Source organism: Somniosus microcephalus, chromosome 5 (genome assembly GCF_052327205.1).
Source record: "Somniosus microcephalus isolate GS21.2 chromosome 5, FLI_Smic_1.0, whole genome shotgun sequence".
NCBI lineage: Eukaryota > Metazoa > Chordata > Chondrichthyes > Squaliformes > Somniosidae > Somniosus > Somniosus microcephalus.
The window spans coordinates 260301389-260318641 of NC_140991.1; the positions used below are offsets into that span (position 1 = coordinate 260301389).

General features: G+C 43.1%; 1 protein-coding gene across 1 annotated transcript in view; it reads left to right on the forward strand.

The window, feature by feature from the left end:
* The first annotated feature begins 7807 nt into the window (after positions 1-7807).
* Positions 7808-17253, forward strand: part of scgn (secretagogin, EF-hand calcium binding protein) — a 71265-nt gene continuing 61819 nt past the window's right edge. The window contains exons 1-2 of the mRNA XM_085988868.1: positions 7808-8479; positions 11288-11358. Of these exons, the coding sequence (XP_085844994.1) occupies positions 8158-8479; positions 11288-11358 (393 nt within the window). The 5' untranslated portion in view covers positions 7808-8157. The remainder of the gene's footprint in view (positions 8480-11287; positions 11359-17253) is intronic.

Below are 17253 nucleotides of genomic sequence, written 5' to 3' on the forward strand. Positions count from 1 at the left end.
AGAACAGTACAACACGAAGGAGGCCATTCAGCCCATTAAGTCTGCATCAGCTCTTTTATAGAGCAACCCATTAGTCCCACACCCCCGCTCAAATGCAGTGTAACCCTAACTCCAACCCTACCTGTACAGTACCAACAACAATAAAAAAACAGAGTAAAACGTGGTCAAAATACAAGGGATATGGTACCAACAACAATAATAAAACAGTATAAAACACATTCAATGTACTTCAACACCTTCAAACAAAGGACAATAGACCATACAATCCTAAATGAAAATAAAATGAAAATGCAGAAAATAAGATTAAAAATTCTCTTGCTCACTCAAAGCATGTTGTTGTGAACCATAGAAAGAAGGAGGTTGACAGTTGATCCTTAACACACCCATCCAAACAAGTAAAGAGTAATTCATCACCCTTCTGACCTGTGCTTTGTAGGTGGTGGAGAAGCTTTGGGAGACAGGAGGTGAGACACTCGCTGCACAATACCCACTTTCTGACCTGCTCTTGTAGCCACAGTATTTCTGTGGCTGCTCCAGTTGAGCTTCTGGTCAATGGTGACCCTCAGGATATTGATGGTGGGGCATTCGACAATGGTAATCCCGTTGAATATCATGAGGTGTATAGGGTCTCTCTTGTTGGAGATAGTCATTGCCTAGCACTTGTGGGGCACGATTGTTGTTTGCCACTTAGTAGTTGCTGCTTTTGCTATTTAGTACACATGTAGTCCTGTGTTGTAGCTTCACCAGGTTGACACTTTATTTCAGCTATGCTTGGTACTGTTCTTGGCATGCTCTTCTACACTCCTTATTGAACCAGGGTTGGCCACGTGGCTTGATGGTGATGGAGGGGTGAGGGATTTGCTGGGGCATGAGGTTATCGATTGTGTTGGTTTACAATTCTGCTGCTACGGATGGCTCACAGTACCTCATGGATTCCCCAGTTTGAGCTGCTACATCTGTTCTCAGTCTATCCCATTTAGCACGGTGGTACTGCCACGCGACACGATGAAGGATGTCTTCGGTATGAAACTGGAACTTGGTCTCCACAAGAACTGTGCAGTCATCACTCCTAGCAAAGCTGTCATGGACAGTTGCATCTGTGATGGGTAGATTAGTGAGTACAAGGTCAAGTAGGTTATTCCCTCGTGTTGTTTTTTTCACCACCTACCGCAAACCCAGTCTGGCAGCTATGTCCGTCAGGATGACCAGCTCAGTCAGTGGTGGTACGACCGAGCCACTCTTGGTAATGGACATTGAAGTCCGCTATTCTGTGCCCTTGCTAGCTGACGGATTTGTTAGGCCACTCCAGATGCAGTTTAGAGTCAATCACACTGTTGTGAGACTGGAGTCACGTATAGGCACAGACCAGGTAAAGATGGCAGGTTTCCTTCCCTAAAAGACATTAGTGAACCAGTTAGGTTTTTACAACAATCTGGCAGATTTCATGGCAATGTTTTTCTGGTGCTAGTCCACAAAATCATCGAATCATAGATTACAACACAGACGGCCATTCAAATCATCGTGACTGAGCCGGCTGAAAAAGAGCTATCCAGCCTAATCCCATTTTCCAACTCTTGGTCCGTATCCAAGATTCAAGATTCAAGATCATTTTATTGCCATATGTAACTAGTACAATGGAATGCTTACTCCCCACTCACTCCCACAATAAAAGCATATAAATATAAAAGCAAAAAGTAAAAACAAGTATAAATAAAAACAATAAGCAAATAAGCAGAAAGTATAGCAATAACAGTCCAAGTTGCAGGATATGATGAATAGTGCAAAAAAGCCTCAATTACCACTGGAAGTAATAGTAATGTAATATGATAAATATATGGTAATATAAGTATAATATATATATTTACATAAACATATAACTATAATATGTGGGGCAGTGCGGTTAGCAGTTCAGTAGGCGCACTGCCTGTGGATAGAAACTGTTCTTAAACCTGCTGGTCCTGGTTCGGATGCTGCGGTACCGACGTCCGGACCGCAGGAGGGAGAACAGTTTGTGCCCAGGGTGATTGGGGTCCTGGATGATGGAGTGGGCCTTGTTCCGGCACCTGGTCTGGAAGATCTCCTCGATGGACGGAAGTGCACACCCGATGATCTTTTCTACCGTATTTACAACTCTCTGGATGGCTTTCTTGTTCTGTGCAGTGGTGTTACCATACCACACATTGACACCACTCGTCAAGACACTCTCTATGGTGCCGCGGTAAAAGTTCACAAGCCACTGTGTGCTTATGCCGCATTTCCTCAGGCACCGTAGAGGGTAGAGGCCCTGGTGTGCCTTCTTCAGCATAGCCTCAGTATTGTGGTTCCAGGCCAGGTCATCAGAGACCTGCAGTCCCAGGAATCGGAAGCAACTGACGACTTCCACTGGTGTCCCGCCTATGCTGATGGGGCGATGGTTCCCTTGGTGGCTTCTGAAGTCCACGATGAGCTCCTTAGTCTTGCCAACGTTCAGGGCAAGGTTGTTGTCATTGCACCATCTCATCAGCTGGACTATCTCATCTCTGTACTCCGTCTCGTCATCGTTGCTTATCAGGCCAATTACTGTGGTGTCGTCGGCAAACTTGATAATCCGGTTGTTGCTGTGTATGGCTGTACAGTCATGTGTAAACAGAGAGTACAGCCAAGGACTGAGGCAGCAGCCTTGTGGCGCTCCGGTGTTGAGGGCCAGAGTGGATGAGGTGTTGTTCCCTATTTTCACCACTTGAGGCCTACCAGTCAGGAAATCCAGAATCCAATTGCAGATGGGGGTGCCTAGGCCTAGGTCCCTCAGTTTCAGGACCAGCTTGGAGGGAATAATAGTATTAAATGCAGAGCTGTAGTCAATGAACAACAGTCTGACGTAAGTGTCCCTCCTGTCTAGGTGCTCCAGGGCAGTGTGTAGTGTTAGGGAGATGGCATCGTCTACAGACCTGTTCATCCTATATGCGAACTGGAATGGGTCCAAGGAATCGGCTATGATGCTGCTTATGTGTGTCATAACCAGCTTTTCCAGGCACTTCATGGCTATAGATGTTAGAGCCACGGGACGATAGTCATTGAGGCCTGTTACCTTGGTCTTCTTAGGTAACGGCACAATGGTTGTCTCCTTGAAGCACACTGGTACAACAGACTGCTGCAATGAGATGTTAAAAATGTCCGTGAACACAGGAGCCAGCTGGTCTGCGCAGGTCTTGTAGATTACGGCACTTCAAGTGCATATCCAAGTACTTTTTAAATGTGATGAGCGTTTCTGCCGCTACCACCCTTTCAGGCAGTGAGTTCCAGATCCCCACCACCCTCTGGGTGAAAATATTTCTCCTCAACTCCCCTCTAATCCTTCTACCAATTACTTTAAATCTACGCCCCCTGGTTATTGACCTCTCTGCTAAGGAAAATAGGTCCTTCCTATCCACTCTATCGAGACCTCATAAGTTTATACCTCAATCAAGCCTCCCCTCAGCCTCCTCTGTTCCAAAGAAAACAACCCCAGCCTATCCAATCATTCCTCATAGCTAAAATTCTCCAGTCCTGGCAACACCCTCGTACATCTCCTCTGTACCCTCTCTAGTGAGATCATATCTCTCCTGTAATGTGGTGACTAGAACTGTACACAGTGGCCTAACTAGTATTTTATACAGTTCAAGCATAACCTCCTTGCTGTTATATTGTATGCCTTAGCTAATTAAGGAAAGTATCCTGCATGCATTCTTAACCACCTTATCTACCTGTCCTGCTACCTTCAGGGATCGGTGGACATGCACTCCAAGGTCCCTCTGTTCCTCTACACTTCTCTACACCACCATTTATTGTGTATTCCCTTGCCTTGTTAGCCCTCCCCAAATGCATTACCTCACACCTCTCAGGATTGAATTCCATTTGCCACTTTTCTGCCCACCTGACCAGTCCATTGATATCTTCCTGCAGTCTACAGCTTTCTTCCTCACTATCGACCACACGGCCACTTTTTGTATCATCTGCAAACTTCTTAATCATGTCCCCTACATTGAAATCTAAACCATTGCTGTATACCACAAAAAGCAAGGGACCTAGCACTGAGCCCTGTGGAACCCTACCGGAAACAGCTTTCAGTCACAAAAACATCTGTCAACCATTACCCTTTGCTTCCTGCCACTGAGCCTATTTTGGATCCAACTTGTCACTTTTCTTTGGATCCCATGGGCTTTTACTTTTCTGACCAGTCTGCCATGTGGGACCTTGTCAAAAACCTTGCTAAAATCCATGTAGCTCATTTACTGAATTTAGTGGGATTTGAACTCTCAGCCTAAGTGCCAATAACCACTACACTACTGTACCCTTGTAGTTTACTTCTTTCAACAACAACTTGCATTTATATTGTGCCTTTAATGTAGTAAAATGTCCCCATGTGGCAGAGCCACCAAAGGACTCAGAGCGGTTGTACATAATTCCTTTAACAGCAATGTAGTTACTGCCTGTGTGTGTACCTTTAATTACACTGTTTAACTGTACTATGTCTAGTTACCTTTACAGCGCGGTTTCAACGTGATGACGTCATGCCGTTAGTCACGTGATTCCCCAATGGCGGGAAGAACGTGATGACGTCATGACGTCAGCTTTCAGACCAGAGGATCAGTCCCCGTGGAGCCTTCAAGGAGAGCAGACCTGTATTCGATGTATTCCAGCAGTTTCCAGTTTAAACCTGTTTTGTTCCATTAAAGGTCGTTATTTTGATTGCCTGAGTCGAACTAAGTCTTTTCTTTAGGAACCTCCGTTCCTACACCAAGGCACTTTCCAACATTGTTCACCATGAACCATTCTGCTGCACAATGGTCAAACCAAGAGCGCCATCTCATAGAGTGTAGATTTATCTTGTACATTAGAGACATGAAAATTAAGAACCGGTCTTACCATACCCGGAGGATATCTGGTAGTTGGAACCAATGTTCCCGCTAAGCTGCGCGTGCAGTCATCTGCAAGGTCCCGCGCAGGCCGCTCACTGGCTTTCACATTGTAGATATTGCGCATACACAACAATTTGAATGGGCTGCATAGTCAGGGAGGCAGGCCGCGCAGGATGGAGTGCAGCTTACTGGTGACGTTGGTTGGTATGGTCTACACACCTTCATTTGTGCTCCAGACACAAAACTCCAGACACAAAACTGCCCCTATACTATGCGGTTAGAAAAAAATTACATGGGGGTGATTAAAATGTGGAATTCTCTGCCACAAATCATTGTTGAAGGAGAATCCATTAATTATGTTGAAACAAATTAGCGATAACTTGAAAAAAAGGGGAGATAGTAGGAGAGTGGGATTAGACTGGATGATAATGATGCTGGTGCAGACTTGATGAACCTAATCGGCGATTGCTATGTAATGGCATTACAAATACAAGTGTGGGAGCATTTTCCAGGGTATAGCAGCATAACATGTGAAGGAAAACCTTTTAGGTGCAGTAGTGCCTGATACGAGCCATGCTTATAATGCTGGTGTTTATGCTCCACATGAGCCTCCTCCTACCCTTCTTCATCCAACTCCATCAACATATCCTTCTATTCCTCTCCCCTTAAATGCATCTATGCTAGTCACCTCAACTACTCCTTGTGGTAGAGTTCCACATTCTAACCATTCTCTGGGTAAAGAAATTTCTCCTGAATTCCCTATTGGATTTATTAGTGACTATCTTATATTTATGGCCTCTAGTTCTGGTCTCTCCCACAAGTGGAAACATTTTCTCTACGTCTACCCTATCAAACCCTTTCATAATCTTAAAGTCCTCTATCAGGACACCCCTCAGTCTTCTCTTTTCTAGAGAAAAGAGCCCCAGCCTGTTTTATCTTTCCTGATAGGTATCAACTCTCAGTTCTAATATCATTTTGTGTAAATCTTTTTTGCACCTTCTCCAGTGCCTCTATGTCCTTTTTATAATATGGAGACCAGAACTGTTCACAATACTCCAAGTGTGGTCTAACCAAGGTTCTATACAAGTTTAATATAACTTCTCTGCATTTCAATTCTATCCCTCTAGAAATGAACTTGAGCACATAATCTAGGCTGATATTTAAGTGCAGTACTGAGGAGTTATACATTGACAGAGGTGCTGTCTTTTCGATAAGACCTGCTTATTCATGTAGGTGTGAAAAGTGCTATGGTGTGAGTTAAAGTAGAGGGCGTTCCCTTGGTGTCCTAGTCAACGTTTTTCCCTCAACCAAAATCAACAAAACGGTCATTTGTCTCATTTCTTCCACACTGGATTTTACTGTGTGCAAATTCACTGCCACATATGCCTAAAAAACGATAATGACAGCATTTCAAAATGTAATTGGTTGTGAAGCAATGTCCTGAAAATATCAATATAAATGCAAGTTCTTTTTCTTTCTATAAAAACACTGAAAATAACAGGTTGTCACTAACCTGAAAAAATATCTGGCACAAAGCAATGCAGACTCATATTTAGGAACAGTGTTGGATCTCCCATTGTGTTCTGATGGTCAGTTGGAGGATACACTGTTTCATAAAGATGAGAGCATTTTACTGTGTTGTACGCAAATTTTCTGCTGTTAAGCATTATCTCTTTAAGCCAACATGGACTAATTACTGTGGATCAGCACATTAGTGATGGTATTTGCCCACTGTTGTTGTGATTACAGTTGGCAAATGTGGTAGAAGAGCTGTTTACAGCAGTGAAAGCCAGCTCGGAGTTGAAGATGGCCTGGCTATGTTTCTGATGTTTTCTGCAAAAGAAGTGTACTTTAATTGCTTCAAACAGTGTCTTCCCTGGTGGTTTTCATCTGCAGCAAGTCTTCATTTATATACAAGATGTGGCAAGGTTTACAAACAAGTGACGCACTCTGTGAATGACTATTCTTGCTGTCAATTATAACCAAATCTGCGACTTGTAGGCCCAAATATTTGCTGAAAGCTGTAGCCTGCAGCTGGTGAGAGTAATAACATTGGGAATGTCTTAAACTCCAGGCTGAGGCTTCTCAATAGGCAAAGGCCTCTAATGGAAAACATTATTACAGGCAATTCAAAAATGTCACAATGTTTTTTCTTATAATTTATACCATCTTTTTCTGTCTATTATGTTAAAACCTTATTTCCAGCAGTAAATCCCCAGCTTCATGGAGAATGCAAGGTCATTGAAAGGATTTTCAAGAATATTTTGAGCAGTTTGATTGGTTCACCTTTTTATTATTGATTTCTGTTACTGACTACTCATTATTGGGGGTTTTCTTCAACTCCCATGATTGGTAGTTTTTATTGCTGTTTGCTACTTGCTGATTGGCACCGTGCCCACCAGCTGAATTGTGATTTGTTGCTCATTTATGAATATGAAATTTGAGCCTATCAAATGAAAGTGTGACACAAATTTGATTAGAGACAGTGTGACATCTGAAATGTGATGGGCAAAATGCCCACTTTACATTCGGTAATTAAAAATGTTAGTAGGCACCCTGCTATCATGCAGAAAATACCGAAGTTGCATTAGCCTGAGTAATGAGCAAGCAGTAGAACTAAAACAAAGAGGAATTTCTTCCCCCTGGTGTTACGGTTGATAATATTGTGTATTACAGTCTTGAGAAGGAACAACATGACATTACTAATATTTTTCACATATTAAGAATGCAGGCTTTACATAGAATAAGTTAAAATTAGCAATTATGATTTGTAAGACCTATAGCTGCATAGCAAGATGTGTCTGCTATGTGTTGGGGCGGTGGTTAGGTCACTTTTTTCCCAGATGCTCACGCCGCTTGAAAGACCAGGATAGAATCAGAGGAAGCAGGCTAACAACTCTAGTTAGCAGGCAAGAGACCATTTATGTCAAGGGCGTGAACCAAGACTGTTAGTTACTGCACTGGTTTGGACTCGAGCTCAGAAAATGATTCGTCTACAATAGAAAGACAGTACAATAAGCACTTCATTAATGTCATAAACCCCGATTGTTTAAAACCCCATTAGAATATTGTCTCGGAGATTGTTTTCCTCCACATGACCTTTTATGTTCTGGGTCAATGCTATGGAAATGCTGTCAGGCAGAATTTCACTATTCTTGTTGAAAGATCTCGCAAGAATATTACTTTATCTGCTCGGGACGTGTTATTATTCCAAACAGCCTTTCAATGCAGACTTCTCGGAGCCCCGAACAAGTGAGTGCAATTGAAACGGATCAATAGGATGCTGAGGTGGGAGGAGCCGGAGCTCGTCAGCAAAGCTGAGGGGCAGAGTCCGGACTCGCTGGGGAACGGGTGGCGCCTGGGTGTTTGGCTCGGTGTGAGGGTGGCCGCTGTGTTTCAGTGGACTACTCTTTTTCTGGGAGTGCGGAAAGACCTCTGGCCACTCCGAAGCTCTGCACCTCTCCTGTTCGCGGAACCACCAGAAAACCTTGCCAGCAGTTCGAAACTTTTTCTTTCATTCCCCAGCACCATGGACAGCCCAGGCTTCGACAACCTGGACGCCATCGGTTTCCTTCAGATTTGGCAACGATTTGACGCTGATGGTAATGCAATTTTACTTTATCACATTCAGTGCAAAATAAGGAGCCCTTTAAGCCCCTTTATCTATGGAGGGATGGTTGTATGAGTTAGTGCAAGCACCCGGTGAATGTATGAAAAAAACCTCAAATTATTACTCCTAATCTGGCTGTAAAGTAGAAATTATTTTTCTTTTCATGTTACGGAAACTTTTGGAGATCAAATTGAACCCTGGAATATTCAGTAGATCGGAAAGGACAAAACAACTGAACAAGCAGGCGGCTGAGATAAACCAGAACACTCCGTCACATTTCCATTTGTGGCTTTGGCTGTGTTTGACTTGCTCTGGTTGTGCCCTGTTCCAGACATTTTATTAAGTTGGTTGAGTGCTAATTTTTGTTCTCCATGGGTGAACTCGACCAATTTACTCCGCTGTTGCAGTTTGAGACTTTTCACACTGTCCCACTTCCCTAGTTATCCCATCTCTTGGACCAACAAACGTGTCATTTCTTCAAATTGATAGAGCTGTTTGCAGCAAAACTGCATCCAGATTTATGACCTTAGAGCATCTTAACGGTCGTTATTTGAACACTCCCTGCCCTTAGGTTAGAGATGTAGGTGGTTATTTTGGGGATATTTATCTTAGCCAGTTATTGGCTGTATCAAAATCTGAGTTCTGTTTGGTGCTTTCTATTTTTATTTTTGTTTAAAAACTGTAGAAATGGAGTAGAGACGGATGAAAAACACAATGTCTAAATTTGCGGATGACACCACATTGGGGGGATAGTCAATACTGAGGAGGACTGCAACAAATTACAGGAGAACATGAATAAACTTGCAGAATAGGCATATAATTGGCAAATGAAGTTCAACACAGATAAATGTGAGGTATTACATTTTGGTAGGAAGAATAGGGAGGTTACTTATTACTTGGAGGGTGAGAGTCTAGGTGGGGTAGAGGAACAAAGGGCTCTCGGTGTACAAATACACAAATCACTAAAAGTTGCGACACAGGTTAGCAAGGCCATAAAAAAAGCAAACCAAGCACTAGGGTTTATTTCTAGAGGTATAGAATTGAAAAGTAGGGAAGTTATGCTAAACCTGTACCGAACCTTGGTTAGACCACACTTAAGAGTATTGCATACAGTTCTGGTCGCCATATTATAGAAAGGATATAGAGGCACTGGAGAGGGTGCAGAGAAGATTTACAAGGATGATACCAGAAATGCGAGGGTATACATATCAGGAAAGCATGAACAGGCTGGGTCTCTTTTCTCTTGAAAAAAGGCTGAGGGGTGGCCTAATAGAGGTCTTTAAAACTATGAAAGGTTTTGATAGAGTAGATACAGAGAGAATGTTTCCACTTGTGGGGAAGAGCATAACTAGCGGCCAATAATATAAGATTGTCACCAAGAAATCCAATAGGAAATTTAAAAGAAACTTCTTTACCCAGAGAGTGGTGAGAATGTGGAACTCGCTACCACGGAGTGGTTGAAGTGAATAGTATAGATGTATTTAAGGGGAGGCTAGACAAGCATATGAGGGAGAAGCTAATAGAGGGTTATGCTGATACATTTAGATGAGGAAAGACTGGAGGAGGCTCGAGTGGAGCATAAACGCAGGCATGGACTGATTGAGCTGGATGTCCTGTTTCTGTGCCGTATATCCTACGTAATCCTATGAAATCTTCAATTTTGCTATTTAAAAAAAGCTGATCTTGAGATCTCCAATAAAGTGCTGGTACAAGGGGCAGGTGTTAGAATTTGTATCAGTTCTGTGATCAAAACACTGATTCCAATATTTTTCAATGGGGAGGTTACAAGCTGCAGGTCGGGAGCACCATTACCATTTGCTTTGGGTCATTAACTGTCATTGTACTTACTGCCTCCATTTTGGAATGAACTAGCCTGAATTGTGCTATCAGAAAAATGGTGCTGATTCAGAACAATGCCCCTCATTCTAGAATCAAATGTGTCAACACCATTGTTGTGGAATTAGCCCAACATCTGCATTATAAAGCAAAGTATAGATACTGCAGCTATCACATGCTCTGTTGTTTACTGAGCGTGGACCTAGGTATGGTGTCATTTCAAACCTGCTCATCCTTTTGTGAAGTAAACTTTAAAAAAAAATCTCATCTTACAAGGAGGCTTGAAACTAAACTATTATAATCAGTGAAGAAACATTTTATTTTCAATCTATGCATTGCTCACTCCATTCAGGGCAGCCTATAATACGGTGGAACCTGGTCACTGAGAGCAGTATTTCTTCACCATGAATTCTGTACATCCTTTTAGGAACAGCAGCAACCAAGCAGAATTACTATACTGCTAAAGCAGGTCATCATTTTAAAATTGCAGCTCTTAAATAGCTCTGTGGGGTTAGGGTAGAACGATGTCTGTTAAGCAGGCTGCAGTCACCACTAAGGCAACCCAGCCAGCCACCTTGGCAAGTAGTTTTCTGTCCTGTGTTGTTGGGATTTACAAATCTATTAAGTGGACAAAAAAAAGGTTGAATGCAAAACCTTTTTACACATGAATAATAAAAGGCCACTCGCTAAAATCCACCTAACAGTAAAGTGCCCCAAACTCTGACCATGTTTGCCTTGGTACAGATTTGATCCTGGCTATGTATAGCCTTGATGCTCACAATGTTGTTTCCTAATAAATTCAGGTCTATTTACTGTACTTTATTACTTTCATATTATTTATTCTGTAATGAAAGTTCTTCAGCAGACACAATTTCCAGAAAGTGGTTGTTTTTACTGATCTTATTCAGTACTTCTGCAAATGATTTTATTGGAATGGTTACAGTATTTGTTGAACTCTATCTAGATAACGGCTATATTGAAGGCAAAGAACTGGATGATTTTTTCCGTCACCTCATGAAGAAACTTGGTACAGAAGTGAGTACACATCCTACTTTAGCTTGCTGCTGTTCTTGGGTAAACCTCATCATGAGTATTTCTATGGCAACAAATTTAGTTCTCTTCTGGCAACTGTTTGTCAAATGCATGGAAAAAGATGGAAATTACTTCCATAGTGACAAAGTCCGTCGTGCCAGAGAATGACACTCCGTCTTGCTCAACTCTGTTTGCATTTGCAAAGACAGAAAAGAATTATCTGGCAGGATTACAGAACATTTTCATGCCATTCACTCTCCTTAAAGTCCCAGCAACCCAATCATTTCCATGAATATAATATCCCTTATCCTTTTTCTTTTGCCCAGTTCGTTCTACACTTCAAATCATAATTGTGTATACCTTGAGCACAGTAGTTCTTCAGTGGCTTAACTCTTTGTACTGGGTGTCTCTTGAAGCTTTTAAATGTATGCAATTTTGATTATGTGACTTCCACAAAAAAACTCTACAAATGATTGCCACTAAATGTTATGAAGTAGAATTGGATAGCTACATGGAACCATAAAATATTTATTAAAAAAGCAAACAAACTGCAAATGTTGAAAATTCAAACCATAAATTACTGGAAACACATAGCAGATCAGCCAATCTCTGTGGACAACGGACAAGTCAACATCTGGGGCGGGACTCTTCTTCAGGACTGAAAGATGAAAGACAGGTTAGTCCTTAGAATCAGAAAAAAGGAGGGAAAAACAGACAAATAAATCAACAAACTGTAGGAACTGGGGTTCCTAGCTGAAGAATTGAGATCAACTCAGAAAATCTAAAACAATAAAATTTAATGAACAAACTAAGCTGTACAGGAAACTGTAGGATACAATGCAAATAGGTCTGGTCTGCTTGAAAGCCTCTCTGGAAACTGCTAGCAGGTTCCGAGCTCAACTGCTAGCAGGTTCCAAGCTCAACTGCTAGAAGGTTCTGAGCTCTATTGCTAGAAGGTTCCGAGCTATGACGTCATCACGTTCTTCCCGCCGTTGAGAGATCACGTGACGGACGGCATGACGTCCTCACGCGGAGTACAGGAAAGAAGCCCTAGTACAGTTAACAGATACATTAAAGGTGCAGCCCCCAGCTGTACTCACAGATCACAGAAACCCCACAGTGCAGATAGAGGCCGTTTCGGCCCATCGAGCCTGCACCGACACATATCCCACCCTATCCCCGTATCCCCACGTATTTAATCCCCCTAACACTAAGGGTCAATTTATCATAGCCAATCATCCTAACCCACACATCTTTGGGCTGTGGGAGGAAACCGGAGCACCCGGAGGAAACCCACGCAAACACGGGGAGAATGTCTGTGTGGAGTTTGCACAGTCACCCGAGGCCGGATTCGAACCCGGGTCCCTGGCGCTGTGAGGCAACAGTGCTAACCACTATACCACCGTGCTACATTGCTGTAAAAGGAATTATATACAATTGTCCGTAATCCGCTGGTGGTTCCGCCACAAAACAATGCTACAAAGACAGAGAAGAAGTATCTGTTGAATAACCTGTAACCTTCTTAACACAAAGCAGGGTGTTGTTAGATAGTGTAAGAGATCACCTCAGTCATACAATAGAAAGTAGTATTACAGAAATAAAGAGCATCTGAATAACTAAAGGAGTGACTGGCACACCCAAGGTAAAGGACAAGAAAATTGGAGAAATTATCAAATATTTTGTTCTTTTTCTGAATAATTGTTTTTAATAAAACATTGTCTCCTGGTGCATTTCATTCTGGTACAGCAATGAACAGTAGATATCAGCCTTGGCTCAGGAGCAGCACTCTTGCCTCTGAGTCAGAAGGTTGTAGATTGAAGTCCCACTCCAGGACATGAGCACATATCTTTAGCTGATGATCCAGTGTAGTACTGAGGGAGCGCTGCACTGCCGGAGGTGCCATCTTTCAGATGAGATGTTAAACCGAGGTCCCATCTGCTCTCTCATGTGAGGGTAAAAGATCCCGTGGCGCTATTCGAAGAAGAGCAAGTGAGTTCTCCCGATGTCATGACCAATATTTGTCACTCAACCAACACCACTAAAGCAATTTAATGGAACATTTGTCGCATTGCTGTTTTTGGGATCTTGCTGTGCATAAATTGGCTGCCGCATTTCCTTACATTACAACAGTGACCATGCTTCCAAAGTAATTCACTGGCTGTGAAGTGCTTTGGAAAAATCCTACAGTCGTGAAAGGTGCTATATAAATGCAAGTTTTTTTCTTTCTAGATTATAACCAGATGAAGCCGCTAAATTAAACAATTAGTTAAAGTCAATGATTATTAAAAACTATTTTCAATGTGTTGGGTGAAAAACAAAGATTATTATTGATTGCTTTCTCTGATTAAAAGCAAAACTTGGAAGTAAATTCAGAAATGCCATACAAATTCATTGTCACCATTTAGCCACAAGTGAACTTGTTTGCAAGAGGACTGGAGCAGTATATGTGTGGCTGCAGATGTGAAATTTGCACTTTCAAGAGATTTTCCACAATGCAAGAAATCTGATCCGAAACAAGTTATCAGCACTTCTTAAAGGGACCATGGCCAACTTTATTTTGACAGTTGTTCTGTCACTGTTGTACAGAGACCCTGTGGGGCAAATATATTTCAGCCTCTAGAAGATGAAAATTATATAGAACGGGGAGCAATACGTACTGAAACTGTCAATCCATCTGTTCTTGAGGCACACTGACGTTCAGAAAAATAAATTATGGAGCTTGAAGAATGAAATTAAAACTCCCGACTGGGAAGGTATTGCTGTATAAAATTTAAGTTTTGTTCTAAAATATTCTGTGCACTATTTGTACTGAATATCAGATTATCCTTTCTGTTGAATTTGTGGGGGTCTGGAACTCTCTGCCTGAAAGGGTGGTAGAGGCAGGAACCCTCACCACATTTAAAAAGTACTTGGATGTGCTCTTGGGATGCTCTAACCTGCAGGGCTACGGACCAAGAGCTGGGAAGTGGGCGCGGACATGATGGGCCGAAATGGCCTTCTGTGCTGTAACTTTCTATGATTCTATGATTATGCTGAGGAGCTGTCTGTAGGTGATGGTAGCCAATATGTACCTTGCCCAAGTGGCTATATTTTGTGTATGTGTTTATATTTGAATGGTGAGTTGCTGGCAGGCTATCTCATCATGGGGGCACCATAGGCAGACAGGACCTCTGGTTAACATCCCATTCAAAAGAAAGCACTCCCTTGACGTTTCAGCAAAGATTATGGCCTAGAAATTCAGTAAGGCGCTGCAAGCTTTGCGCCCAGTTACCGCCTAAAGAGGGTTTCTGCGCCAGTATAGGAGGTTGCGCTGATATTGAGCTCGGCGGTAATGGCGGTAGCCGGTAGCGCTGCGCCGGCACCGATGACGTCATCGGTGTGCGCAGTGCCCCGTTTCCGCCCCGATGCCGGCCCGGCGCCCATATTCAGTTGCCGCCGCCTCCTCCGTGGCGGCCGCTACTAACATCCGGAGACCAGGGCCTTACTGCAGCCTTAGTGGGGCGCATAAAGGTGGAGGTGCGGCCGGCCGCTTTTTCGGCGGCCGCCTGCCCGCACCTCCTTTCCCGGCCTCCTCCACCACCTCCCCCCGCGGTATTGCCGGCTGCTTTCCGCGAGCCCGGCACTTCTCCGTGGTGCCGGGCTCATTTGCCGGCACAATCCAGCGGCGATCTCCCCGTTGCAGGCACCTCCGCCTTAAGAGAAGGAGGAGGCCTGCAGTACCGCAGCCTGCCGCACCGCATCGGGTGGCGCAGCGGCACTTAGAGCGCTGAAATTCAGTTTCAGCGCCCCAAGCGGGGGCGGGCACACCCTGGAATAGCGGCCGGTTCCGACTTTGGGCGCAAAAAGCGAATATCGGACGGTCGCACATGGCTCCGCGCCCAGCGCTAACTTTTGGCCGTTAGCCAGCTGGCGGGGCCATAGTGAATTTCTAGGCCTATATGTACAAGTCCTTCATTTTTTGATGCAAAATTCAAAATAAAGTTAATAAAGCATTGGTCAACGACACAGGTAGATATAAAAGATCCATGGCATTATTGGAAGAACAGAGGTTTCTCCTAGTGTTCTTTCATCCCTTGCCCAACACTACCAAAAACAAATTAACTGGTCATTACTCTGACTTTGACTGTTTGTGGGACCTTGCTGTGCTCAAATTGGCAGCCACGTTTGCCCACATAAGAACGGTGACTACCTTTCAAAAGTAATTCATTGGTTGTGAAGCGCTTTGGGACATCCTGAAAGCACACCGTATAAATGTAAGTTCTTTCTTTCTAAGGTACATAATGTTGACATGGACTAGCTGCTGTCAACGTAACATAATTGTAACATTGTAAACATTTTGCTGTGGAAATTATTTAATTCATGTTCCTTTTTTTTTTAACCGGTCATGCAATATTATTGCAGACTTGTTAAACAAAAATGTTGATGAATAACCTTTTGAAATAACAAATAGGCGCCGTGCTGATTTTATATTGGCCCGTATTTTCCGATCGCAGGCGGAGGCTTGCGATCTGGAAAAATCTGCGCCCTTACCTGAGGGTTCCCGGGAGGCACACAGTTCCGATGCTGGGCCTCTCCAAACTGCAAGTGCGCAGGGCCCACGTATCCCAGAGGCGCAGGTGGTTCGCAGCATCCCTGGGATCATGTGGGCCATGGGGAGCCAATCAGAGAAGGGAATCTCCCTTCATACATTTGACAGGAAGACCCATCAAATATATGAATGGAGATCACCCCCAAAACATAGTAAAATTAAATTATAATTTTTTTAAAAATCACATTTTTAAAATGACTTGAAAGTACAATAAATTAATAATTTTAAACAAAACTTTAAATTTTTCAAAAAAATAATTAAAGTTTTTTACGGAGCTAAAAATAAGCTTACTTTTTTAAAAGTATTTTTAAATGATAAATCAGTGGAAATTAAAAAAAAAAAAAAAACTTTTTTCAACTCTTATCCTGGTAAAAGCAGGCCTTATGCCTGCTTTTACCAGGCGCAAGAATTGTAAGGGTTTTCTGCGGGCGGAGGGTCTCCAAAAAGCGGAACTCGCCACCCGCAGAGGCCTTGCTTCCGGGCAGCCGGAGGATCTGTCGAGCTTTCTTGACAGATCGGAAATGCCGGTTTCCAGCGCATGTGTAGTGCATGTCTGAAACCGGCATTTCCGATGTCCCTACGGGTGGGTACACAGCGCGTACCCACCCATAGGGATCGGAATATCCGGCCCAATACCTTCAAGCTCACTAGGCACACCTTTCAAGAATTTTCTATAAAATGTGGCTAATGGGAAATGCACTGATCTTGCTCTTCCCAACATGGAGCCACACCCAAAGGGAGCACGAGTTGGAGATAGAACTACAGCAATGTAGCTTCAATTCTGTGATCTGCATTCTCCCAATGTGGCTCCTGTTGGGAGTGGTGAATTTTCCCTACTGATTATACCAGAAGGTATAATGTACTGTACCAGCGGTGGTTTACAAAGTAAAATATCCAGCTTTCTCTTACAGGACATGTGAGTCACGAGTGAATTGAACCCTCACTATCTGCTGTCACGCTATATTGTCCTCTGCATTTTCTTCAGTGAAATGTGCAATATCTTGTAAGAGAGGTTTGGAATGGTTATGAAATGTATGTGGATAACATCACAACTCGTGGAGAAAGCCATGCACCAATTCTAATCTATGCCGTGTTTTTAGAGAAGTCAGAGGTTCCGAGATTGGTGTCTGATCATGAGTGTTGTGATCCTACCGCCAATTGTCTGCCAATTAAAAATGCATGAGTAGATGTCCAATTTAGTGCTATTGGTTCTAAACTTCACACAACCTGGAGTGCTTTATTGGGAATTTGGGTACACCCAAACTCACCATGGCACCTGAATTCCCAATACCTGCTCCCATTACGTGTAC